Source organism: Typha angustifolia, chromosome 9 (genome assembly GCF_048772165.1).
Source record: "Typha angustifolia cultivar Huaian chromosome 9, ASM4877216v1, whole genome shotgun sequence".
In the NCBI taxonomy this organism is placed as follows: Eukaryota; Viridiplantae; Streptophyta; class Magnoliopsida; order Poales; family Typhaceae; genus Typha; species Typha angustifolia.
The window spans coordinates 11,435,552-11,460,354 of NC_133247.1; the positions used below are offsets into that span (position 1 = coordinate 11,435,552).

Below are 24,803 nucleotides of genomic sequence, written 5' to 3' on the forward strand. Positions count from 1 at the left end.
TTAATTCATTATAAGGCCCAAAATGCTATTAGCTCAAACCTTATCTACTTATCTTTTACTTCATTACATAGATTTAATTTTTCTCCTCCAAACTGAAATTAATATTTAATATTTTCTTCAATTTCTTTCATAAGTATTAGAATAAATACTTAAGAATGATTTATGATCTACGAAAATAAAAACTCAATTAGGTGAAAAGATTTCAATGACATGTATCCACTTTCCACAAATTAGGTGAAGAAAGTGGATAGAACTGGCTTTGATTGCACACCTTTCTCACCAAAAATGGGGAAAGGCAACGAAGAGTTGCAGGAAAGCTTATATGTACACTTGCTTATTGACAAACTCATGAGATAATTTATGTACATTGTCTCATGACAAAGGTCGAAGGCCCATCTCGATCAAATGTAGGGGTTGATGTGTGAGGAGTAGTCTCGAATGCCAGCCCCTTCCCATCCCATCCATTCCTCCCACAAGTCCCATGTGGGGTCATACATCCCGCTCATATGCTCGTCGTCGCCGTCGCTGCTCCATTCTTGCGACGGCCATTGTTCGTCGGCGTCGTCCTCCGCTTGCCGCAGTCTGTTCATTATCGTCTGCGAATATAACACCATTGTTGATGATCAGTTTTAAGTTTTTAAGTTTGTGGGCGGAAGTCATTTTGACAAACAGGTAACAGGCATAGATAAACTCACATCATAGGCTTCGTTGATTCGATGGAATTGAACACCGCAATTGCTTCCTTTGCAAACGTCGGGATGATACTGTCGAAGAGAAACGAAATTTAGGAGATTTTGAATCAAATAATTATCCCAAAAACTCTTCTTCTTTTTTTTTCTCCACAAAATCCCCAAAAGTCATACACAAGGGAAAGATTCAAGGAATATTCATTCAACCACCAACCTGAAGCGCGAGCTGCCGGAACGCCTTCTTCACCTCCTTCTCCGTCGCCTCTGGTCGGATCCTAAGCATCTGATACTGATCCGTCAAGCTCCCGACTGTGGCGGCGGCGGAGCATCTCACTCCACCACCCTTCTTCGCCGCCTTCCTCCACCTCCTCCCGACCAGCGAATCCGACCCAACCGAACGCACCATCCCCATCGACAACGCCATGGACTGCGAAACCCTAATCGAAGACTACTTTCTAGCTCCAACAGAGAAAGCGAAAGCGAGATGGCGAAGAAGCCCAATTCCATGGCGTTTATGTAGAAATCGGGGAGAGGTCCTCTATCGGATCCCGGATAATTAGGATCCGAAATCGATGCTGGCGTGGCGCCTACGAGGAGAAAAGGCTCGTCCTTATCCATTCCACTATGTAATTTTGTTGTCTTCCGTTATGGAAATTTACACAGGAAGCCCCGTAACTTTAATAATTTCGTCCTTTCCAACCTAATTTCTTAAGTATTTATCATTTTTTACTTCGTAAAGTTAGTTTTTTCTTCATAAGTAAAGATTGTTAATAATATAAGGGGCTTATTTGAATATTGTGCCTTGGGAATCTTTTGTCCTTCCTGCGTCTTGTGGGGCTAAGTCCATTCGTACTGACTCGTGGAGGCCGAGATCCGTGGCACATCGCTTTACACGTGGTTGGCTGAAATTTTATCCAGGTTTTAGTTCGAGTGTTTGGTTTCTATCCCTACTTTTGGGGGATAACTAGATAAGCTTATCCGTTTATGAGTTATCGAGAGAGAAAAGCGTGTGGTCTGAGGAAGGGAGCCCGGTTCTTATGCTACGCGGCACGTGTTCCTCGAGTGTTGACACGTGACATTTGGCTTCTTTTTCTTTTTTCTTTTTCTTTTTCAGAAAAAAAGGTGTAATAATATTTTTTGAATAAAATTAAAAAGTGAAGTAAATGATAAGAAAGAAATATTCTGGTTTTTATAAAATTTAATTTGATATAAAATAAGATAAAATAGTAATTAGATTGATGTATGGTATTAATTTTAATTTTAATAAATAATATTTATATTTAAAAATAATATTATTATGATATTTAGCTGTTATTCTGAAATAAGAAATCCTAGAGCTTTTAACTGAAATAAATGTTCGAAGAAACCTAGATGTTTATGTTATCTTAAAACCAAATTAGTTGCCTTGAAAAAATTTGCATTATATCGATGGTCGAGTTTTTTTCTATATTTTTCTTTCAATTTTATTCTTGATAATTAATTAAAAAAAGAATTTTACTATATACTTAATATAATTTGACCTTTTTTTTTTTTACTATTATCCGAAGATGAGTTACAAATTGCAAGGGTAAGAGATCCAATATTATCACCACCATAAAGTGCAATTCAAAGAAGGAGAGGTACAAACTCAGGATGATCACTATCAACAAATTATGTAGGCCGTTAACTAAACCCAACATCAAACTAGAAATAATGTTACATAAATGCTGATAAATAGGGCGCATTATTGTTACACATATTTAGGATTAGAAATAATGGTTCATCCCTTTTCTAGGTTGGTCTTTAGAGATTATCTTTGAAGAGGCCGGCTTGGATTCAGTCTATAGTCGGATCAGGTAGGGTTCTAATTAAGTGGTCAGGCTAGAATATTGTAACTCATTATCGTCTACTAGCTTATAAAATATTTCGCCTACTAGCTTATAAAATATTGGGCTTAGACCGACTGTCGAGTCGGGGATATTAAAATTATTTTAACAATGTCGAGCTTATCCAACATTTTATTATATATATTTTTATAGGGAAATAGTTATCTATTAACCCCGTGAATGCTAAACTTTCAATGTTGTACTAAATAATTATAAGAAGCAAGCGGGCATAGAGGGTTAGGCCTCAAGGAGGATAAGAGGCGAGCTTTGGGGCCGAGTGGGCAAAGCCTTAGCCTATCTTGCTCATTACTATCTTTGTCTCGGTCTAAGCTTAGCCCGATTTAAATCAAGCGAGTTCAGATTAGACCTATCCGGGCGAAACCGAACAATCATGTCTACTTAATTGTTGTCCTAGATAATACTCCTTAATAAACCTAGGTAAACCATAAGTAACAGCCAGATAGATAAGAATGGGAGAGCAAATAATTTGGGAGATCATTAATAGTGGAATTAAAGAGAAAAAAAAATCCTAAGTTGATAATTATTTAACAAGTTCTTTGCCACATAGAATCTCCAAAAATATAGTGATTAAGTGATAGTTTAAATAAACTCTATCTCCAGAATTATTTTTTCAATAACTTATATATATCTCTCATTAATTTAAAATTTGATATAACACTGATAGCAACCCAAATTAGGAAAAATAAAATAAAATAAAATTAACATAAACAAAGCAGAAGAACACAGGAAGAATCAAGCTCCAAAATCAACCCATAAGAGAGGAAATTTATTAGGACAATGAGGACTTATTATAAATCATATAATACTTGTTTTTATTTCATTCTCTTTGACTTTACAATTGGTTAGAACACTTGAGGGAAATGCCACAGCAGTCACATATGTACACAAATCCAAAAGAAATCTATGTGCATTGTCTCATGAGAGAAGAGAAGAGAGAGAAGCCCATCAGATGTAGGGGTTGACGTGTGAGGAGTAGTCTCTAATGCCAGCCCCCTCCCATCCCATCCATTCCTCCCACAAGTCCCATGCAGGGTCATACATTCCCCTCATCTGCTCGTCGTAGTCATCGCCGGCGGCGGCGCTCCATTCTTGTGACTGCCATTGCTCGCCGGCGTCGTCCTCCGCTTGCCGCAATCTGTCCATTATCGTCTGCAAGCATGACAACATTGCAAATGATCAGCTCAGGTGATAAGTTTGTGGGCAGTTGGTCATTTTGACAAACAGGTTATAGACATAGCTAAAACTCACATCGTATGCGTCGTTGATCCGATGGAATTGGACGCCACAATTGCTCCCTTTACAAACATCCGGATGATACTGCCAAAAGGATTGGTTGAGAAAAAAAGATTTTAGCTTTAGGAACGTAAATTTGCGAAGCCTGAACCAAATTAAAGTTCTCAGAATCCCCAAGCTAAAAATCTTCAAGCAATTTTGCACAACAAAAGACCCTAAATTTTCGAGATATACTCAATTTTTTGAGAAAAAAATTGAAAATTGAAAATTTGATTATTGTATCCTAAAATACCTGCCATATCCCCCTAAATATAATTTCCCCAAGCAGTAAAAAAAAATAAAAAAAATATTGGGAACTCTCACATCGATCCAAGTTTTTTTTTTATTTCTATTTTGATTTGAGAATGATTCCGTAGACAATTTAAGCTTATTTAACCACCCAAATCCAATCTTTCCCCCACCTCAAAACTCCGGCCAATACCAAAAAACCATCGAACTCTATGCAAAGATTAAGCAACAGCGCAAGACCAACCTGAAGCGCGAGCTGCCGGAACGCCTTCTTCACCTCCTTCTCCGTCGCCCCCGGTTGGATCCTAAGCATCCGATACTGATCCGTTAAGCTCCCAGCCGCGGCGGCGGAGCACCTAACACCAGCACCCCTCTCTGCCGCCTTCCTCCTCCACCTCCTCCCGTCCAACCCAACCGAACCCACCAATCCCATCGACATCGCCATGGATCACGAAACCCCTTTAATCGAAGATTTCTTTCTAGCTTAAAAAAAGAAAGAATAGTTATTGCAATCGAGAACGCCCATCTCCATGGTGTTTATATAGCAAAGGGAGGGAGGAGAAAGGCTTCTATCGGATGCGGATTTAGGACGCGGATCCGATGCTGGTGTGCCGCACGTGAGAGGACGAGGTCACGACGAGAGCCTCGTCTTTATCCTTTCCCTCTCTATAAAATAGGAGAAACTAATAATTCTACAATTTATAATTTACACCCTCACTTTTTCTCTTATTACTTACATTTTTTTTACTTTTAAATATTTACCGTTAAGGTTCATTTTTGACAAAATTTACAATATAAATATAAAATATACAATGATGTCGAGCAATTTTAAATAGCTTTGGAAATATTTTAAACAATTTATATAAATTTAGTCTTAACAGTAATTAGTTAGATTTAATATTTATTTGAAAAGTTTTAAATATCAATTAGGGTGTAAATCGTAAAATTCCTAGTAAATTAGAAAGACTGGGTCTAAGTCTAAGATAGCCAGGGGTTGGTGGGTTTTCTTCTCGTGGACTCGTCTCATTGTTGCGGATCGGGTCGAGTACCCGACCCGTATAGCGTACGTGGATCCCGCGAGCGTTCTTTACACGTGTATGGCTTCTATCTTATCCGGGTTTTACTTTACCTATTCGTAGTTTTTATTCCTACTTTTCGGGGATAAGTGGATAAGGTTATCCATATATGAGGAGATAAAAAGGCGTGTGGTTTTAGAACTCCCGGTTGTTAACGTCCGGCACGTGTTTCTCCTGCTTTGACACGTGCCATGCTACAATTATCCTTTTGCTTTATTTATTTATCCAAATAATTTTTCCGTCATAATTTAATATCTAAAGCTGTCTATTTTGAACACGTCAGCATCTTCTTAATTATTTATATAAAATATTAATCTTTATCCGCATAAAGTCTAGATATAAAACGCTAATATATTAACGGTTTAGTTTACACTAAATCATTGATATTGTTACTGATTTTAATTTTATTAGGTATTAATTTTTTTTTTTAAAAAAGAGATCTATTAACTTTCACAGTTATAAAAAGCTCTGTTACAGTCTATAGCTAAAAACTATAGAAGATCAGGGGGTTGGAGACTCAGTCCAAGCGCAACTATAACCTATGGTTCTATCCAAGTTAGCAAGCCAATAGCACGATTAGTCTCTCTAAATACATGAATAGCTTTATAATTTTGAAAATTGCTAGTTAGGGTTTTTATATCTTCAATTAGTACCTGAATAGTCGAGAAAATTTTTGACCTGGTTTTTAAAAAGTTCACCGGTGAGAGAAAGTGAGGGAAATTTTTAGAGCGTGTATTGAAAAGAAAATTTGCATATAACACTCTGTCTTTTAATAAAATTATAGTTTATATCCTATAATTTTTACTATTTACAAATCGAGCGTATGTCTTTCAATAAGTTATTAATGCCAAAACAATTGATTAAAGACATCAATAATCAAAAGAATGATTCAAAAGGTTGAAAAACAAGGCAAAATTCCAAATTTGAATACCATTAAGAATAAAGATTAATTAATTGGTTTGGAAAAATAAAATATCTAGATTACTTGCTAATAACTTGCATTGGATTCTTTTAAGATGGAAGCAAAGATTAAATGCTAAGCCAAACAGCATGAAGCCCAAATTTCTTGCATTGGATTCTTCTATTTTTTTTATAATTAAATATTTATTTATGATATAATATGTGTTTAACAAATACAAGCGTTATAAAATATAATTAACTAAATAAACTATTTGTATGATAAATGTTAACCTAAATATAAATTAAGCACGGCGATGAGCTCTTAATAACGTAGAAAAGGAGCCATCCTTATTAATTATTATATAATATCTTTAATTAAGATGCCTCTCTTGGCTCCTCCCTAGAAATGCCGTGGAAGATCACTCACGGTTTGATTTGTTCCTTATATTTTGGATTGAGATTTGAAGATGTTTGTTGCTAGGTCTGATTAATGCCTATCACATCATACTATAATTTAACGGATACGTGTTAAAAATACTCAGCCATTAGATCAGTTAGTTAAATTTAATTAAATCTCTGAGTTAAATTAATTGAATTAAAAAAATAATAAAAATATCCTTAATCAAATCATACTAAAGATAATTTAGTTATTTTAATAATAAAATATTTCTACTTAATAAAATATTCTGACGTGTTAATTTAAATCTAACATAAGATATTTTCTGTACATATTCGCTGAGTCGGAGGACTAGATTTATAAATATTAAAAATGTATGATGTAGTAAGACATGATCTTCTTCTATATTATTTTTTAGATTAAGATTAAAAAAAAAGAAAAATTTACTAGTTCCTTATAAATTAATCATAGATTTGCTAATATTAAGGGCAAATCCCTGTTCTTCCACGCAAAGTGCTTGTCATCATCAAATAAAGGACTCATCCTTATTATTATTTCCAACAAGAAAATTCTTTATGTCTCTCTCTAGCCTGAGTAGCCTCAAGAAATGTCGTGGAAGATTAGATTACACACGATTTGATTTGTGTATTAATAAAAACAAATTTTGGATTGGGACTTGAAGATGTTTGTTGCTAGGTTTGATTTACTTCTTCTTTTTTTAAATAAAACATTCTTATTGATTAAGATGTTTGTTTAATTTATTATCATTATGTATAATAATTAGCAAAAGACTTCGTTTAAAACTTTCGAACCTAATAAAATTACAATTAACTCATTGTGATTCAGTTTAATTTTTAATTATTTTAAATTTAAGTATTTAACTCTATGTGATTCACGGTCCGATTAACTCCGACTCAATCTGCTTTCATAGGCCGTGGAATATCTGTGGAGATTTTATTTGTTGGATTGAGAATTGAGAAGCTCATATTGGCTATGGGCATCCATAAAATGTTTGATTAATGTCTGTCACATCCTTTACTAGGTTTTTAATTTTTTTTTTAATTTTTTTTATAGTTTATTGATTAAGACGTATTCAAACTTCTAAGTAGAAAGTAAGTTTAGATGGTGAAAGTCATTTCACTTCTACGCTAAGTAACAATTAACGAATTTTAAGTTAATTCATCAGACTTTAGTTCATGTTACGCACTGAGAAACATTCTCGTTGGTAGCTCTAGTAGATTATAAATAAAATAATTAATTTTCATATACGCCCTATATTTTTACTATTTATAAATTAAATCTTATAATTTAATAAATATGTACAGAAAACACTTCAAATTAGATTTGAATTAACACCTTAAAAATATTGTTATTAAGTAAAAATGTTTTGTTTTTAAAATAACTAAAATACCTTTATTATGAATTGATTGAAAATATTTTTTAGTTTTTTTAATATAATTGACTTAATCCAGATGGTTTTATAATTAACTTGCAAATAGTAAAAATATTGGACGTAAACTATAATTTTATTAAAAGACAGAATATATTATATGCAAATTCCCTAAATAAAAAAGCAAATTATAATTTAAACCCACCTAGTTTGCCCTAATTTTAAATTACAATTAGGTACTTTAAACTTAAGCATAATCTCACACGAGGTACAGATCAAATTACAACCAAATTGATTTATAAATGACTATACTATCCCTATTATCATTAGTTGCCAATATGTTCGATCATAACTAAATTGCTATACGATCAAATTAGCAAGTTTGAAGAAAAGAAAGAGCGAACGCAGATGTCAAGTTGAGCCAAAAGGATAAGTGCTATATTGATATTTAATAGCTCTTCATTGCCAAAAGTTTAAAGATTCATCTAAGCTCAAATTGTGCCTAGAATACATATTAACATTAATTTTCAACCATTTGATTTAAATGTAAAGACTATTTAAGCATATATATATATATATATCAAGCTAAGCAAACGCGAGCTAAGTCTAGCTTATATTTGGCTCATTATATTTCGAGATCAAGAGTGGAACAAAATTTCAAGCCAAAAAAGAGATATATTGAAAACCCTGCTTAAATCCAAATAAAAATATTAGCAGGCTACACATAGAGAAAAATAAACATAATTTGGAATTTTTCATCTTGCAGCATGTGTTTAAACAAAAGAAGAAGAAGAAGAAAGACAGCAGTTTCTCTATTTCCAAGTTAATTCTTTATTTCCATGACATAGATCATATAACACCTTGGGATTACTAACATAATAATTCCTTAAAGAAGCTATTGACAAGGAAACTCTTTTGTTTTCAAATGACATGTATTTGCAATTTCCAAATTACTTTTCTTTCACTCTCCTAATTCCCACCATTAGACCCACATTGTACTAATCCATTGAGGAGAAGAATTAAAAGTTTAATTTATGTTCTATATTTTATAAAATAATCAAACAACTGATGGTTAATAAATCGGCAATAATAGAACAAAATATGCTTGAAACACCACATCACTCTTTATCCAAAACCACATAAATGTCATCTAAAACAGAGAACATGAATGTAACTGTGTAAATGGCTATGTTATGCAATTCGAGTACTATATGAATATCAATCGGATAGCAAGGCTTGTATAATTGGCAATCAACCGGATATTGGATATTACCAAGATCGACATAGGAGTATGTTTTGCCAAGAATCCAAGTCATTTGCTAATACTTCATAGCATCTAGTACTAGAAATTAAATCCAGCCTAATCAAGCTAAAAATAAGGAAATAAATACAACTGCATGTCTGTATCTCAACAAAGAATGAGAGCACTTACAGAGCTTCTTGCATGCACATATTTCTCCACTTCAGTAGGAACTTCTTTTGCTTCTCAAGTTGGATGTTCATCTTCCACCTCCTCAGGCTGGGAATTATGTCTCTTCCCTCTAAGGTGAGCAGCCATCATGACGGCATTATGGCATTTAACCTTACATCTCTCACACCATAGGAGCTTCTTTTTGTGTAGCACCTCGTGCATCTTTCCATCCACTCGCAAAGTTATTTTCTCCTGATCCTTGACAGGCATGAGTTCTGCCTCATACTCTGCCTGTGGTGTTGCATTGATCATGCAGTTGTTCTTGGCTGTAGCTACATTGACCCTGCAGTTTGCAAGCTTCGCCTCATGTTTCTTACCTAGGAGGTGGTCGTTTAGCGAAGCTTCACTGGTTGCGGTCACCTGACAGATAGCACAGGACCATTCCTCCTTAGATGGCTTCTGGTGCTTGCTACTCCCTGGATTTACAATTGCTTTCCTCTTGGTTGCAGACACCTGCAAGTTAGCATGGAATGACTCAAGTATATAGTCCATCTAACTGACATTACGTTCTATTTCAAGGCTATCTATCTAATGTAGTTCAAATATTAAGACAGCTTCATAGACAAATGTATTCACCCAAACGATGAGTTAGATTCCATAGCTATTTACATTTGTAATTCTATTATCCAAACTGCTACACATGTAATCCGATAAACCTGACAAGTGATCTTGATCATCAAAATGGCAGACAAAGAAGGTGTGGAACTGTAAACATGCATAACCATGAGACTTTCACTATGAGAGTTGTTCTCCACAGTGAAATTATCAATAAATTACATTAATTTCAAGCTATCAATATCATTCCTTATCCAATTAATGGCACCAATCAGCAATACGAACAGTTACAGATCGATTGAGTGCTACTCCTAATTATCTAGTAAGAACAGAACTACATTTTGAATCTAGATAACAAATTATCTCAGGTAAAACAAAATGAAACAGGCAAAAAGAAATTAAATCAGAATGTGAAGACTATGCGAGCACCTCTGATCGCAACTCAATATCCCTAATTCTGCGGCAAGAATTAAGAGGAAAACTTCCATCCAAGCCAATTTCCACTAGATGACTCGCAGTCGCCATACCGAATCCAAGGCCATTTCTAGCCATAGCTTCAGGGGCAAATGGTACCGCCGCCACTGGCGCATGCAATTTCTCCACTCTCATTCGTCTGGCAGAAACCAATCCCTCGCTTTCCAACTCCCTCCTCACCTCCTCTCTCAGTATCTCGTCCCGAATCACCTCCCTGATCTCTCTCCGCAGCACTTCCCTAGCCGAACCTGCTGCTCCCCAAATCCATTAACGGATTCAAGATCGAAAACGGAAAAAATCCAAAGTTTTTACCTCGCGTTGGCTGTGCGGCAAAGAAGGCTTGGGAGGAGGAAGACGAAGGGAACGAAGGATGCCTCCCGTCGCCGGATCGGAACCGGAATTCCATAAGAGCGGCAAAGGAGAGAGAGCTTTGGAAGGAGAAGCGATGGCCGATTAGGGTTAGGGTTAGGATTTTGGACGGAGAAGGTGATACTCTTGATTGATTGGACTAATAAAAGATCGGGAAAGGGGAAGCGTCGCCGAGTGAATGAGAGAGAGAGAGAGAAGACGAGCGCGGGAAAAATATATGAACGGACGATCCAAAAGTCCTTTTTGGTAATTTCACTCTGAGAGGACCGTTATAGGTGAAAATTGATGGGTTACGGATCCGGGTCCAGATCCGCATCCGAGAGTGGCGAAGTATCTACCTTTCTTTCGGTTGCCATATGGATAAAAATGCAATTTTTAAAATATTATTATGTTAGTTAAATTTAATTAATTACAATTAAAACTGAACTTAGATTGCAAAAGATTTTTTTTTACCTTTGCATAAATTATTTAGAAATGGTTACAAAGTGATACAATATTACAGTACAAGAAAAAAAATTGATAAATAATTTACACTCTAAACTTGAAAAACAGGTAATTTTACAAATATTCCATTAAAACCTAACCATAGTAGCAATTCTAAAGAGTCAAAATATTTGAGTAAAAAATCCCATATATATTTTTTTAATTAAAGGTCGGTAGACATAGAATTCGCAAAGAGAACCAAAGTTACAAGATGTATCAAATCTTTACAAATATATTCTTGAATAGCTAGACTAAAAAGATCCAGCAACTTGACGACCTTTGGCTCGTGTGAAGCTCCGTTTTAAGGCCGTCGGAAGTGCGCTGAACAAATGGTACATGCAACTACTATATAGTGCTAGCCGATACGATAATACTTGAATGGCTAAAGGAATTCATGTTGAATGAGTGTACCCAAGTTCATATCTCAGCGTCACCGATTTATCTAGGTCACTATTAAATTTTCACTTCTCTAAAAGAAAAACTACTATATTGTGAGAAACAATTGCATAAACTCAACAATATGGTCAGAAAGACAGAGTACTTCACAGAACTATGTAACATAATCATCAGAGCAAGGATGAGCACTTTACATTTTTCAAAGAAGCAAAAGAGAACTTACAGGATGGCATACAAAGGGATTTACCTTGGAAAACAACTTCATACAGCTAAATAATTTAGTGACTTTGGACAAGATAACATTGCTCCAACCTACTTGTTATGAGACACCAGGACCAACAAAAAGAGCAAAGCATCTCAGACAAGTCAATGGTAATATACATTTACATTTCCTTAGCACCTCCCCCACTAAATGGTTGCAATTAGACACTTCAGCTGTGGCTTTCAGGATCCATTTTACTCAATGCTGGTCACTGGTCAAAAAGGAATTGTTCACAGTATGAAATTGGAATCTTATTGTCTTAGAAAAGGATATTTGGACTTCGGATGGCAGAGGACTTACTTCATCTGTTTCCCTGCTGCAGGTTGTGTTGAGTGGTCGGAAGCAGAAGAAGTAGCCATGTCAGTTGGCTTTTTAAACTGCACCAAAATCATTGTCATGTTATCACATCCCTCGCCAATTGTTGATGGTGCCAAACACCTGTCAAGTACTCTCTCACACACGGCAGACAGGCAAATCTCCTGCAAATAGGATTTTCAGTTGAAAGAAGCACAACTTTTGATCGCCATCTTTTGAAATTAACTAAAGATTGTGACAGATATTCATGCATCAATGAAGAAAACAAAAACTATTGTCAACCACAACAATCTTAGAACATTAGGACTACTAAGTCATAGGAGACACTACTAACCGAGCTTATGTGTTCGCGGACAAAATCCACCAATTGCTGACTTGACATGCAGTCCCTGGCAGAAGACATAATTAGGGATTGTCACTTACTAAAGTTGTTAGGAACAATGGGAATGTAATATTGCAGTTTGAATCTTATGCTCACAGGAAATATAATTTATGATAGCTTAATGAGTTTCGGGGAAATCTCTTTATAAGCTTCTAAAGAAAAAAACTGGTGAAGAAGGCGAGTACAACACAGAATTTCCACTTTCACCCAACAAATGTTAACAAAAGGATTCTGCCAACTTCCCTAATATGCTCATTTAACCACTATATTGCTCATAAACCATTTGTTCGACCAAGTTTCTAGTGCCGTAAGTTGTATGCAAATTCATTACTTACAGTTTCTAGTACCCTAAGTTGCATACTGGAAGAAAGTTCATTACTTAAGATTTTTTGTTGACAACAACTCAACCGTACTATGTTGATAGTAGGGCTGTCAAAATAATCGAGTCAGCTTGAACTCGCTCAAGTTCAGCTTGCTAAAGCTCGATCAAGCTCATGCGAAAGTGAGCTGATTCAAGCTTGATATGTGGAACAAGCTCAAAAGTAAGAGTTCAGCTCACTAAGGCTCAATCAAGCTCATCTCGAAAGCGAGCCTATGCAAGCTTGATCTGTAGAACAGGCTCGAAATTAAGAGTTCAACTCGCTAAGGCTCGATCAAGCACATCTCGAAAGTGAGCCAATTCAAGCTTGATTCGTAGAATAGGCTCGAAATTAACTTCGAACCAAACTTGATCATGGGCCAGCTCGATCAAGCTTGGCTCAATAAGGCTAAAAAATATTGATATAATATTTAGTTCTTATGCCTTCACTATTGAATCATACTTTGTTTTAACCTTGATTCAATCCTGAATCAAGCTTGATCAGGTTCATTTAGGCTTGAATTGGTTCAGACTTGAAATTGATTATTGATCAGCCAATTTAGACTCGACCTTAGCTTGAAATAGGCTTGGATTGAGATTATTTCAATTCAAGCTTGATTCTATAATTAGGCTCGAAATTAATTTCAATTCGAGCTTGATCGAGCTCAGCTCGATTACACCCCTAGTTGACAGTCACATCATGAGCATCAAATTCATGAAGGACAAACTAGGAAATAGGAGGAATTTTAACTGGAAGGATGACTGGCAAGTCCAATATAAGATGCCCCTAAAGATGAGTTTATAAAGTCTTAGTACCAATTCCATGCTATTGAGATTCCAACGACTCAGCTGCTTCAGGTCAGACATTTTGAATGCAATTATGAGGACAGCAATTACTACATCATTTGGTACAAAATAGATATTTCATTGCTTTCCTGATTGTCTTCTGAACATGTCAAAATTTCTCCTTCCCTTAGACAATGAAGAACTTTTCACTTTTTGTTAAGCAAAGAGGGAAATTCCAACCATGGTTGACAATATGCATGTAATTGATTTCATTGTGATGAAACAAATTTTACCCTCAAAGTATATATTGTGGTTAAGTGGAACACCGAAACAATAATACTTGCACATAGGACAACATGACATGGGTGCATGTTTGCTTGAGCTGGTAAAAGAGGCGCTCTGAGAATTATAGAGATTGTATTATTTTATATGCCAGAATCTTTCCAACTTACAATTACAGTACATGAATTAACAAGAATTTCAAATGTTTGCATATTGGAGTTTAAGGGGAATCAATGAATTAGAAAGTTTAAAACACTAGCTTTTGACAGGTCTAATCAAATGGTCATTCCCTTTTAAATTCTAGCAAATACAAGCAAATATGTATTATATACAATAATTTAATACGAATGAAGGTACAATAAAGATATGCTGGATATCAAGATGATTTACATGAAAAGATATGAAAGTATCCACAAACAATTTATAGAATGGATTACAGAAAAAGCCATACCAAATGCCATCACATGCCAGAACGATAAATTCATCATCATCACAAAGCTCCACCTAATAAATGACAGAAGCTATAAGTCAGAAGTCATTTGTTTGAAAACAGAAAGGCTTGCAATGGATATGAACAATTCAACTACAAGTTTGGCAATCTCAATTATTACTTACAATGTTTATGTCAGGGTTGGCGGTCACAATTTGCTTTTCAGGAGGCAAAAACTTGTTCTGCTTGAATTCCATATCCCCTATAGGAACTAGAAGTTATAAGACATGCAAAGAGGTGGAAAATAACAGTACAAAAATTCCCTTGCCAGAAATAGTGAGGTACCAATAGCTCTTGAAAGATTCAAACTTCCATTAACTCGTCCTGCATGGATGAAACCCCCTGCTTTCAGTATCCTTTCTTTTTCTACCTCAAGCTCTGGTTTGTGATCTCTTGATAAATTATATGCCTAGTACAAGAGATACAACAAAGCTTCACATGTAATTGGTGCTTAGCTTAAATTACAGAAAAATTAAAAAGAAAAACAACACTCTTCATTCAATGGTCATAGCATACCTGACCCTTCCTTGAGATAACACAACGAGAATCACCAGCATTTGCAACAATGAGTTGGTTGTTTCTTATGATTGCCACACAAGCAGTGCACCCAGATGTTGGCCCAGAGAAATCAGAGTGGGGTCCCTGGTGAGAAATTCCTTGTAAGACTAGTTTGAATTATCATAAGGTCGGTTCCACATGATAAAATTCAAATATATAAAAATTTCGACACCAATAGTGCATTGAGATGTCGACTTCAAAAATAATAGGACAAATTTCCTGCAAATATATTGATGCACAGATAATCTCAAGGATTCCCTTGACGCTAGCACGTGCCGACGCACGACAGCGACGGCATGGCCGGCATGGCTAAGAAGATCGAGGAGAAGAAAAGAAAAGGAGAGAACAAGAAAGATAGAGGAGAGAGGTACCGTGCCGCCATAGCCCCACCCTCAATTTGCCTCTTCCTCCCACAACTAGGGCGAAGGTGAGACAATGGTGGGGCGACGACAGGCTAAAGACATAGGTGACAGTGATGCAACAACGGCACTAAGGCAAGGGTGGCGGTGACAGTGATGGTGAGGCTTCGCAACGATCCTTAGGAGGAGAGAGGAGGGGTGCCATCGGCACCCCTTGTGCCACGTGATGATTCTGTGCCAACATAGCAAGCGCCGATAGGCACACCCTATGCCGGTCAGCTTGGCAATCCTTGGATAATCTAAAACCCTTATATTAGAAAGTAAAATATGATAAGATGCTGCTTCCCAACTTCTACAATCTCTTGGCTAGGAAAAAAAATAAAAAGAAGGCAGAAGGATCTCCTAGAGAACTATACTATTAACACTTGGCAGGAACAATTTAAATGGAAATCTCTACAAGACCATACTGTATTTGGAAGTATTCCACTGGACCATCAAGGATCCTTAACAAATGATAATTCGAAAAGCAGTTCCTTCGTGTCTATGGGCTTAACAGATACACAAAAATCTATCAGAAGACACTCTTGGAAACAGCAATTCTTTAAGTTATAAATGCTTCAAACAATTCCGGCCCATCATCCAGCCAATGCTGCTCTTTGTTTGCAGCTGGAGTACTTTCTTTAAGGCTATTCTTCACAAATTTCAATTCAACGATATTCTCATCTATATGTTCCTGTATCATAACAACTTCGTAGCTTGTATATGACAATGATATACATAACAATACATTTTTTTCCTACTTTAAAGTGAAAATCTTAATATGCTTAGTATCTCCCTGACTAACCAACCACAGTATCATTAATGTCAATTAGGCAGTACTTTAAAAGTTCATGAACACTACATGAGTTGCATCACTACCTCCTCAAAAGCCCATCCATCTTCCACCTCATTTGAGTCGCTTCCTTTTGGAGACCAGATTAAGCCTTCTATCATACCAGTGAACTTGTTTATCTTATCTCCCAGTACCGATAGTTCTCTCCACCCTCTCTGCCCTTGCATCATCTCATCCATTCTGAAGCAATGAAAGTATACCAAGTGTAATTATGAGCTAAAATAATGCTTAATTCTTCAAAAGCAATGCTAAAGCTATCGATGCCTCGGACAGATAGATTATGCACCTGAAAAAAGCTCTTTGAACAGAACTACCTAAATCACCAGTTGAATAAGCTTCATTCATGAGAACCTGAGTGTGTAGATACTTTGCACAGAACTTAGCGACAACCTTTCCTGAAAGAATAAAGCAAATATTACTGTAAAGCAGGTATTGTAATTTCAGGACACCCTTATCGACAAAATGTACACATTATGAATAAAATTTCGGAATTATCCATCATATGGCACAAAATCTATAAGGCTTTATTTAAAAGCCATATTATACTAATAGAGAACTTCAGAGTTTAATATTAATGAGCTTGTTATTGGCATAAGAATACAACACCAGACACTTTGTTAAACATTGTAAGACATGCAGGAAAGTACTACAAAGTACAGAGAACTTCATTCTTATCATTTCAAGGACTTTCCTCTAGAGATTATGATACATATGACAAGATAAATGCTCATTTAGGAATATTTGTTGGAGAAAACTTTAACAAAGAAAAAAGCAACATGCTACTGGATGAAGAATGCTAGCATTTCTATTCACCTTAGTTAAGTGCATATTGTTCCTTGGAAAAGGTAAAACTAAATTGCAGTCAAAGTCAGCTCCCCAATGAACTATTCTGGCCATACATATTTCGGCATACAATCTTTATTCATGTTTCTACAAGTACTTAAAAATTGAAGAGTTAAGATACACGGTCAAACCATCATTTTAGTTGTTTTCTTGATGAGGATGACTCTCCATATTAAATATTAACCCCTTCAGTGTAATCACCTAGATGACCTTCCGAGACAATTTCTTGAGCCAACTTCAACCAGATTGATGTAGTTTCACATCCGCATGACAAACTCTCAATATCAATTTCTCTGATTTCGATTCCAAAACCACTATTACAACGGTGTATGTCTTGTATCAATTTTATGATTTCTTTCAATAAAATTACCTTCTGATGCCAAATATTTGAATTCAGTTGGAAGTGAGCAGAGGTCAATAAATGTAAGGATTGATTATCCTCTCTCCTGACTGGGAATTCAATATTCTTGCCCTCTCCAATCTTTTTCTCTCAATAACACCCTTTCTGGCACCATTATTCCCCTGGATCAAGGACAACACTTTACAACGGTGACCCGTCCTTCGTTTCCATTTTTGGGATGGAATCTGATTTGAACATGTTTTATGTTTCTAAATTCAAAGTGCAGAACAGAATCAGAAACATATTCTCAAGCAAACAAATCAATAACAAAAGCAGATTCCCCACTCATGTCAATATGAAATGCAATTGAAAGTTGAATAAATATTTCTGCCAAACAAACCCGCGGAAAACCAAAAATTTAAAAGAGAAAAAGACAAGTATTTGCCCATTATACAGGTTGCACAAACTGCACAAGGAATACTGATTAAAAGAAAATGAGGAACACATCAAATGGTTTAAGATGCAATAAGAAAACGCTAAACATGAATAACTCGAGTATCGATTTTAGGGAAAAGAGAAGTAATTTTCACAGTATAACAAAAAAATTTTAAGAAAGCTTACCTCCATGGCCATCATAAACACCAAAGAATGATATGCTGTTGATTTTATCAAGATCTGGCAGTGCTGCATGCTGCAACACAGTATGTCTTAGATACATGCTTAAGGAAGATCAATGTATATTAAAATAGTGATGCAGAATGAATTATAATATATCTATCCAGTTATTGTTATCACCCTAATTCCACAAAGTTTACTAGCAAGAAAATTAAACTGCCAATATAATAGGAATCCATTCTCATGAGTGACAGATGAGAAGGTTTGACGAGTCAAGTTTGTTTTCTGTTTTCGCTGGGTTACAAACTTAAATGAGTCGCACATAGATGTCAAACGAATATTTCTCTTATCTTCTGGAATGGACATGCTACAAACTAAGTATTTTTAGTCAATAGAATAACCATCTTTTGGAGGAACCCCACACCCTCCTCGTCTTAAAAATTTCAGAGTTCTGACATTGTACTCAAATTACATTTTTATTCATCCTTTGATTTGACGAATAGAGTACCATCATTTTTCCATTATACTGGTCATTTAGAAATATTACGTCCACGAAAGCAAATTTTCCTTATTACAGTAATTATACTTTCTAATGATTTTTCCAAAGCAAAGAAAATGGAAAAAAGGAGATCATATTAATTTCCAATCTCATCTTTTTAGTTGAAAGGGAGAAAAGTCAAAATACTTTTGGTGCAGACACCACATTCAGGCATGTGTACTCACACATATGTAGGAGGGCAACCCATCCAATAACACTTTAGTTGGGTGATGAATCGTGAGGGAGAGATTTTCACATGAGGGGATTTTCTATAAAACACTGGTCTATACACTCCACTTTCTGTACCAGATCGCTCGTGTGAGTAAGGATTTTGTACTTGGTTTACCACGTACTTTTTGCAAGCACGACTCTATCTTTGTGGTTGTAGACCATTTTTTTTCAAAATGGCTCATTTCATTCCGTGCACTAAAACATCCGATGCTTTGAGAATTGCGAGGCTTTATTTTGACCATATAATCAAACTATATGATATACCCAAAAAACTATTGTGTCTAATCGGGATGTTCAATTTATGAATTACTTTTGGAAAACTTTATCACATACGATAAGCACAAAATTGACTTTTCAATAAGTTATCATCCTCAAACTGACAGTCAAACAGAGGTCGTCAACTATAGCCTGGGAAATCTTTTATGTTGAACCGTAGGTGATCATAATAGAAACTGAGATTTCACTCTTCCTATAGCACAATTTGCATATAACTCTATTAATATGTCTATAAGCATGAGTATGGATGGTTGTGCCTATCGGCACGTGGCACGAGAGGTGCTGCATGGCACCCCTCCTAATAGCTTCGCCGCTCACTATCGACCTCGTCGTCAATCTACCCGTCGCCGATCGCCGTCGACTGAGCTCGCGTCGGGTGCCCTAGCCTGAGGGAAGAGGAAGAAAGAGAGAGAGAGAGAGAGATAGAGAGGGGGGTTATCAATTAAAAACTTAAGTTGTGGGTCTAGATCCGAATTCGTAACTTAAATTTTTAACCAATAACCCTCTCTCTCTCTCTCTCTCTCAAATTTTTTTCCTCCTCCCTCGGGTTAAGGCACCCGACGCAAGCTCGCGTGAAGGCGATCGGCGACTTCAACAATGAAGGTGAGTATCCCTTAACTTTTTCTCTCCTCTTACGGCACGGTCCGTGCCTGTGGCACAGCCATCGTTGGGCATGAATCCATTTAAGATTGTCTATGCATATTAAAGCTCATAAACATGTAGACCTTCTTTCTATGTCTCCTCATTCTAGAGTCTTAGAATCTACAAAAGCATTTGCATATCGCATCCATTCATTACATCAAAAGATAAGTAAGCGAATCAAAGCTAGTAATCTTCAATATAAACAATAGGGTGATTTGCATTGACGTGCTATGGAATTCCATGTTGGATATTATGTCACGGTTCATATTAGACCCAAGTAGTTTCCTTTGGGCACCACAAGGAAATTGCAAGCCCATAGAGCTAGACCTTTTTAGATATTGAAATGTGTAAGACCTAATACTTACGCTATAGATATTCTCTCTAATTACGGCATTAGTTTCACTTTTAATATCGAAGATTTAGTAGCCTATAAACCTCCTGTAGGCATCCTTGATGATCCTTATGATACAACTATTTTTCACCCCTCCAGATATACATGCTTTAGACCTTGCCACTTACCTTCCTCCATCCACACAAAAAGAAAAGATAAATGCTATTTTGGATTAATAGATAGCATCTAATGTTGATAGAGGAGTTCACCGATTCCTAGTCTGATAGAGACACTGCCTAAACTTCTGATAGCACGTGGATCACACACAAGGAGTTTCAGTAGATAGATCATGATCTCTAGGATTTTTACTAGAGCCACCCTTAGCCCCACTCGACAGAGCCGAGTTTCTCCCATGCCGGGAGAGTTAGTATGGACACCACATTCAGGCATATGTACTCACGCAGACGTAAAAGGGCGGCTCATCCAGTGACACTTTAGTTGGGCGATGAGTCATGAGGAAGAGATTTTCACACAAGGAGATTTTACTCTTTTTCTTGAATGGCATTTTAATTTTTTACCCTTTTTAGGGTTTGCCTATATAAAAGCTTGTTATGTTACTATTTGAGGTTAATGAAATTTGGAGATTTTGAGATTATCTTCTTCTTTTTTCTTTTGTTGGTGGATTCCAAGAGTTGATACTATCATTCTGCATCAAGTTTACCATAAAATGATCGCATTATGAAATTACATTCATAATTTTCTCCCTTGATCATCTAGTTATGGCACACATATATACAAAATCGATGTCTTAAAGGCATGCTGTTTTCTGATTGAGCACATAAACAATAGAGAAGCACTCTTCAGTTTCTGAATGTCAACTACTGTTACATCTTTAGTTCACAGAATCTTCCAGAAAGTACTTAAGCTTCACATCATTGGATTTACGGCAATGATAAAGTTTAAGAAAGAGAGAAACTCACAGCATCTTCCATAGTTGCACGCCATCCTTGCATTGAAGAAAGACCAAACTTTAGCCTGTCATTCTCACCATCCTCGGAAAACTTCTCAGTCTTCGGAGTGCTAAGATATACTCCCATTTGTACCAGGTGCAGCTGAAAATGTGAAATCTCATAAGACAGAGAATTTTCCTTGCATTACAAAGTTAAAAAAGTCATAATGGCATGAGGAGCATACCAGAAATTACAGATTAGGATACAGAGAACACCAGTACAATGCTCCACCCAAACAGGTAAATCCAAAACTGCTCCCTCAGAGTTATTCTTTGCAAATAAGAAGGCTCAGCAGTCTAAATCAAAACAAGCCATTAATATAATTATCTATTACAGAACAAGCAATCAGACTCAATAGTTAACCCATCAAGAAGAAATAACTTAATGAAATTGTATTAAAATGTTCTTGTTTTCCTAATATCAGAGGAAAGAAAAAGGCTTAGTCCTACCCTATAAGAGTAAGAAATTCCAATCAGTTACGGAAACCAATTTAGTCTTCTGTTAAAAAAGGTACACTCAAACCTGAGGCTTGGAGCCCAGAAAAGTAACCACCAGAATCTAGATCAGCATTTATCATTACTGGATTTTGTCAAGCACATAAACTTCTAGCTGCGCCACAGAGACAATCATCAAAAGCTGCTAGACAGCCAAAAAACCAAAATTTAGCAACATGCTCCCACTGCTAGTATAAAAATATAAATGATTGTCTACATTTAATGATCTAATAGTCAAACTTTTCATCATCCGCTGAGGTAAAATAAAAAATCTAAACTATCAGCAAAACTATCTTGTGTTACATTTGTCAAGACTACTTAGAACAGATATAAGAAAACAAGGCTACAACACTATAAAAAGAGCTTAATCGCAGGTACAACAATATCCCTGATATTCATTAACCAATTTGTCCAGATATTTTCTGCCACCTTCTACAAATTCAGCAAACATTGTATATTTGTGGTGCGTATCGAGTTATAAAAGATCACCTAATTGAAAAGTAGTTAGCAATAACCAATTAATCGTGTGAGAAAATACATCAATCATACTTGTTGAATTCTTGGTCTTTCTTTACCGGCTGCCTAGTTGCCCAGCTATGAGATCATAACTTTCCAGTCCGGAATGAATGATCTATAGTATTGCAGTAATTCTGCATTGCTTAAAAATGCTGGCTCAGTTTACAATTGCCACAACTCTGAAGGCATCAAGGGACAGAATGGAACCAAATTATAATATTACCTCATTAGATACGTAGGATGTTTTTACATGATAAACACTACTTTCTAAAAGATAAATCTGACAAATTAAGTGCACACTAGAATATTTAGTTGGTAATTATCATGAAACAAATCTTAAATTCAGAGAGGCCACTAATGAATAAGAGTTCTGAGAAATAGGCACCTGAAGAACTTTAAAATAGCAAAAGAAACTATGGACACATGCACCTAATTAAACACAGACATGGCTCCATTTCAGCAAGAGAGTGTTTTACAAATTAATAATTCTCCTACAGCTTTAAAGTTTGAGCAACTCTTTACAAGATAATAAATAAATTAGGAACGTTTAACCATTAGTACTAGATTGTGCAGTAGATAGGTAAAACTGCCACATAGCGAGAATGACACCCTTTTGATTTTCCCAATTATAACCTTTAGTGAGAAAGGAAAAGAATCGGTCTTCAGCTTTCCAATATCTGAAGGGCAACAATTGGCCAGTTTAACAGGCCTAGAGATTCTTTATACCAACCAATTCTGTTAATTAATATATAAGGAACGGAGATTACTAGAAAGCTTGAAAATCTGTCCTTAGGTTATTGACCACAAACCAACTTACCTCAAAGAGATATTGACCATTAAAAATATCCTCCCTGAATAGAAAAGCTAGAAACTGTATCTTTCATTCCTAACTAAATAGCAGACTCCATTAATTCTCTGTAACCACCTCCAAACCAAAAAAAGGAGCTTCAAATCCCAAATGTTTCCTCAATATTGGCGACCTGGCTGATTTCCAGCAGAAAATTCTGGCAATTTCTCCATTGTGCTTGCTCTAAAGCAAGTTTGGAGGAAACTAAGTCATGGGAACCAATACCTGTGGTCATCATTTGAAATATGACCGTGGACTTACTTCTTCTATCTGTAGATAAGACTGGTTGCAGAGCATGTGTATTCAAAAAAGCTATTATCAATGGGGTGCTACAATTTTATCCAATCCAACAACTTTTGAGATGCCGATAGCAATCTGAATATCTTCAAACATATGGAACTTTATTCTTTTTCTTTTCTTTTGAAGTATCTTTTGGTTTACTTTCTCTCTTTCTTTCCATTTCAGCGAGGCTGCGGCCTGCGGTGCATATACAATAGAATCAAGCAAACCCTTGAGTGCAAATTAACTCGCCCTTCTATCACGAACAAGAACTCAATGACATCCCGAACACAATCCTCACCAACTAAGTCCAACTAGAGGACCAGTATCTCCAATCATGTGAAACCATAACCAAAACCCAAAGAACTTCGAAACAAGGAACGAAAACAATCAATCAAACAAAACCCAACAACGCCCAATTCACAATCCGCCACATTAAAAACAAAAAACTACATCCCAAAATCCAATTTTGATCACCAATTCCACAGCACAACACAGAAATACGCGACCAAACAATCCCATTTGAGAAAGAAACGAGGGAATCAGGGAAAACTCACGAAAGATAAACATGCGGAGCCCAGATGGGTTCTAACGAAGAGCAAGGAAGGCAGAGATCCAGATGGACAAGAAGGCATACAGAGATTCGAGACAATTGCTTGGATCCTCAACTCTATTCTCTCTCTCTCTCTCTCTCTCTCTCTCTCTCTCTCTCTCTCTCTCTCCGCTTCTACTTTGTTCGTTTGTCGGAGATTATATATAATTACTCCGTTAGGCGTATGGGATGATGAGCTAAGGATTACAGAACCAACATATCATGGAAGTAAACCAATGAGTGGTCGACACGTTCGATGTTAATGTGGGCATCAATTACCAATCTATATCATAAATTTAATATTAAAAGTATTTGTTTAAATGTAGATATATAAGTCTTCATACTGAACTGTCTCAATTATTTATCTAAAAAATTCTATAAATTATTGATAAAATTAATATTTTAATTTAACGATAAATAGAAGAATAAAAATTTGTGAGAGAACTAGGTTGGTCAAAAACTCATATAAATGATGTTGACGTGATCTCCATGTATTAGAGAAATGGGAGAAGATAAGTTTTATTTATAGGGTTTATTTATTTATTTTTTTAAAGAGAAAGTCTACCTAGGGATTTTACAAATTATATCCTATATTTTATTTATAATCTGTCTCCTTATTTTTTTCTATAATTATCATTTAATATCCTGATGTTATTTTGATTAACTAACGTCGACTAAATTACTAAAATACCTTCACTATTTCCTCTCATTTTTTATATCCCTCTACCATATTTTCCATCTATCTCATCCACCACGTCCTCATCATCTTTCCTGAGGTTGAAGAAGATATAAGTAATTTAGATATTTAAAAATTATTATATATATTATAATGAAATATTTATTTTTTAGTACCGTCTAAGCTTATTTAGAGTGCTAAATAAGAATTATATGAGAAATGAAGGGTTAGATTATAAAAGTTCTCAAAGACAACTTGAATCATAAAATATAGGTTGTGATA

The 24,803-nt window shown here is 35.8% G+C and overlaps 4 protein-coding genes across 8 annotated transcripts; all 4 read right to left on the reverse strand.

Annotated features, from left to right (window-relative positions):
• Positions 1-200: 200 nt before the first annotated feature.
• Positions 201-1,181, reverse strand: LOC140767226 (chaperone protein dnaJ 8, chloroplastic-like). Its single transcript, XM_073107064.1, has 3 exons — positions 904-1,181; positions 696-764; positions 201-596 (listed from the first exon to the last, which is right to left on the reverse strand). Exons 1-3 carry the CDS (start codon positions 1,111-1,113, stop codon positions 402-404), a joined length of 474 nt encoding a protein of 157 aa, XP_072963165.1. The 5' UTR covers positions 1,114-1,181; the 3' UTR covers positions 201-401.
• A 2,179-nt stretch (positions 1,182-3,360) lies between these two features.
• LOC140767209 (chaperone protein dnaJ 8, chloroplastic-like) lies at positions 3,361-4,603 on the reverse strand. Its single transcript, XM_073107044.1, has 3 exons — positions 4,341-4,603; positions 3,824-3,892; positions 3,361-3,724 (listed from the first exon to the last, which is right to left on the reverse strand). The coding sequence occupies exons 1-3, from the start codon at positions 4,539-4,541 to the stop codon at positions 3,521-3,523; spliced, it is 474 nt and encodes a 157-aa protein (XP_072963145.1). The 5' UTR covers positions 4,542-4,603; the 3' UTR covers positions 3,361-3,520.
• Positions 4,604-8,882: 4,279 nt separating this feature from the next.
• Positions 8,883-10,969, reverse strand: LOC140767535 (uncharacterized). Its single transcript, XM_073107485.1, has 3 exons — positions 10,672-10,969; positions 10,315-10,607; positions 8,883-9,783 (listed from the first exon to the last, which is right to left on the reverse strand). The coding sequence occupies exons 1-3, from the start codon at positions 10,763-10,765 to the stop codon at positions 9,346-9,348; spliced, it is 825 nt and encodes a 274-aa protein (XP_072963586.1). The 5' UTR covers positions 10,766-10,969; the 3' UTR covers positions 8,883-9,345.
• An 808-nt stretch (positions 10,970-11,777) lies between these two features.
• On the reverse strand, positions 11,778-23,979 carry LOC140766614 (probable protein phosphatase 2C 11). 5 transcript variants are annotated; one of them, XM_073106084.1, is made up of 14 exons: positions 23,811-23,979; positions 21,640-21,726; positions 21,302-21,413; positions 21,088-21,219; positions 18,096-18,165; positions 16,578-16,686; positions 16,318-16,471; positions 14,999-15,124; positions 14,768-14,891; positions 14,608-14,684; positions 14,444-14,496; positions 12,519-12,573; positions 12,170-12,348; positions 11,778-12,080 (listed from the first exon to the last, which is right to left on the reverse strand). In XM_073106084.1, the coding sequence occupies exons 4-14, from the start codon at positions 21,202-21,204 to the stop codon at positions 12,068-12,070; spliced, it is 1,077 nt and encodes a 358-aa protein (XP_072962185.1). In that variant the 5' UTR covers positions 21,205-21,219; positions 21,302-21,413; positions 21,640-21,726; positions 23,811-23,979; the 3' UTR covers positions 11,778-12,067. The 5 variants fall into 5 exon arrangements, with proteins under 5 accessions (XP_072962185.1, XP_072962183.1, XP_072962184.1 ...); XM_073106082.1 differs by having other exon boundaries at positions 21,640-21,753; XM_073106083.1 differs by having other exon boundaries at positions 21,640-21,756.
• Positions 23,980-24,803: the final 824 nt, after the last annotated feature.

Excerpts from the sequence above, each read along its gene's own strand:
- LOC140767226 (XM_073107064.1), bottom strand. The coding sequence starts at position 1,113 with ATGGCGTTGTCGATGGGGATGGTGCGTTCGGTTGGGTCGGATTCGCTG. Across the intron at positions 765-903 it reads TCCGGCAGCTCGCGCTTCAG|TATCATCCCGACGTTTGCAA; the intron begins GTTGGTGGTTGA and ends TCTCTTCGACAG. Across the intron at positions 597-695 it reads GAATCAACGAAGCCTATGAT|ACGATAATGAACAGACTGCG; the intron begins GTGAGTTTATCT and ends TTATATTCGCAG.
- LOC140767209 (XM_073107044.1), bottom strand. The coding sequence starts at position 4,541 with ATGGCGATGTCGATGGGATTGGTGGGTTCGGTTGGGTTGGACGGGAGG. Across the intron at positions 3,893-4,340 it reads TCCGGCAGCTCGCGCTTCAG|TATCATCCGGATGTTTGTAA; the intron begins GTTGGTCTTGCG and ends TCCTTTTGGCAG. Across the intron at positions 3,725-3,823 it reads GGATCAACGACGCATACGAT|ACGATAATGGACAGATTGCG; the intron begins GTGAGTTTTAGC and ends TCATGCTTGCAG.
- LOC140767535 (XM_073107485.1), bottom strand. The coding sequence starts at position 10,765 with ATGGAATTCCGGTTCCGATCCGGCGACGGGAGGCATCCTTCGTTCCCT. Across the intron at positions 10,608-10,671 it reads TGCCGCACAGCCAACGCGAG|GTTCGGCTAGGGAAGTGCTG; the intron begins GTAAAAACTTTG and ends GGGGAGCAGCAG. Across the intron at positions 9,784-10,314 it reads ATATTGAGTTGCGATCAGAG|GTGTCTGCAACCAAGAGGAA; the intron begins GTGCTCGCATAG and ends GCTAACTTGCAG.
- LOC140766614 (XM_073106086.1), bottom strand. The coding sequence starts at position 21,204 with ATGGGAGTATATCTTAGCACTCCGAAGACTGAGAAGTTTTCCGAGGAT. Across the intron at positions 18,166-21,087 it reads GTGCAACTATGGAAGATGCT|CATGCAGCACTGCCAGATCT; the intron begins GTGAGTTTCTCT and ends ACTGTGTTGCAG. Across the intron at positions 14,685-14,767 it reads GAATCTTTCAAGAGCTATTG|GGGATATGGAATTCAAGCAG; the intron begins GTACCTCACTAT and ends TAGTTCCTATAG.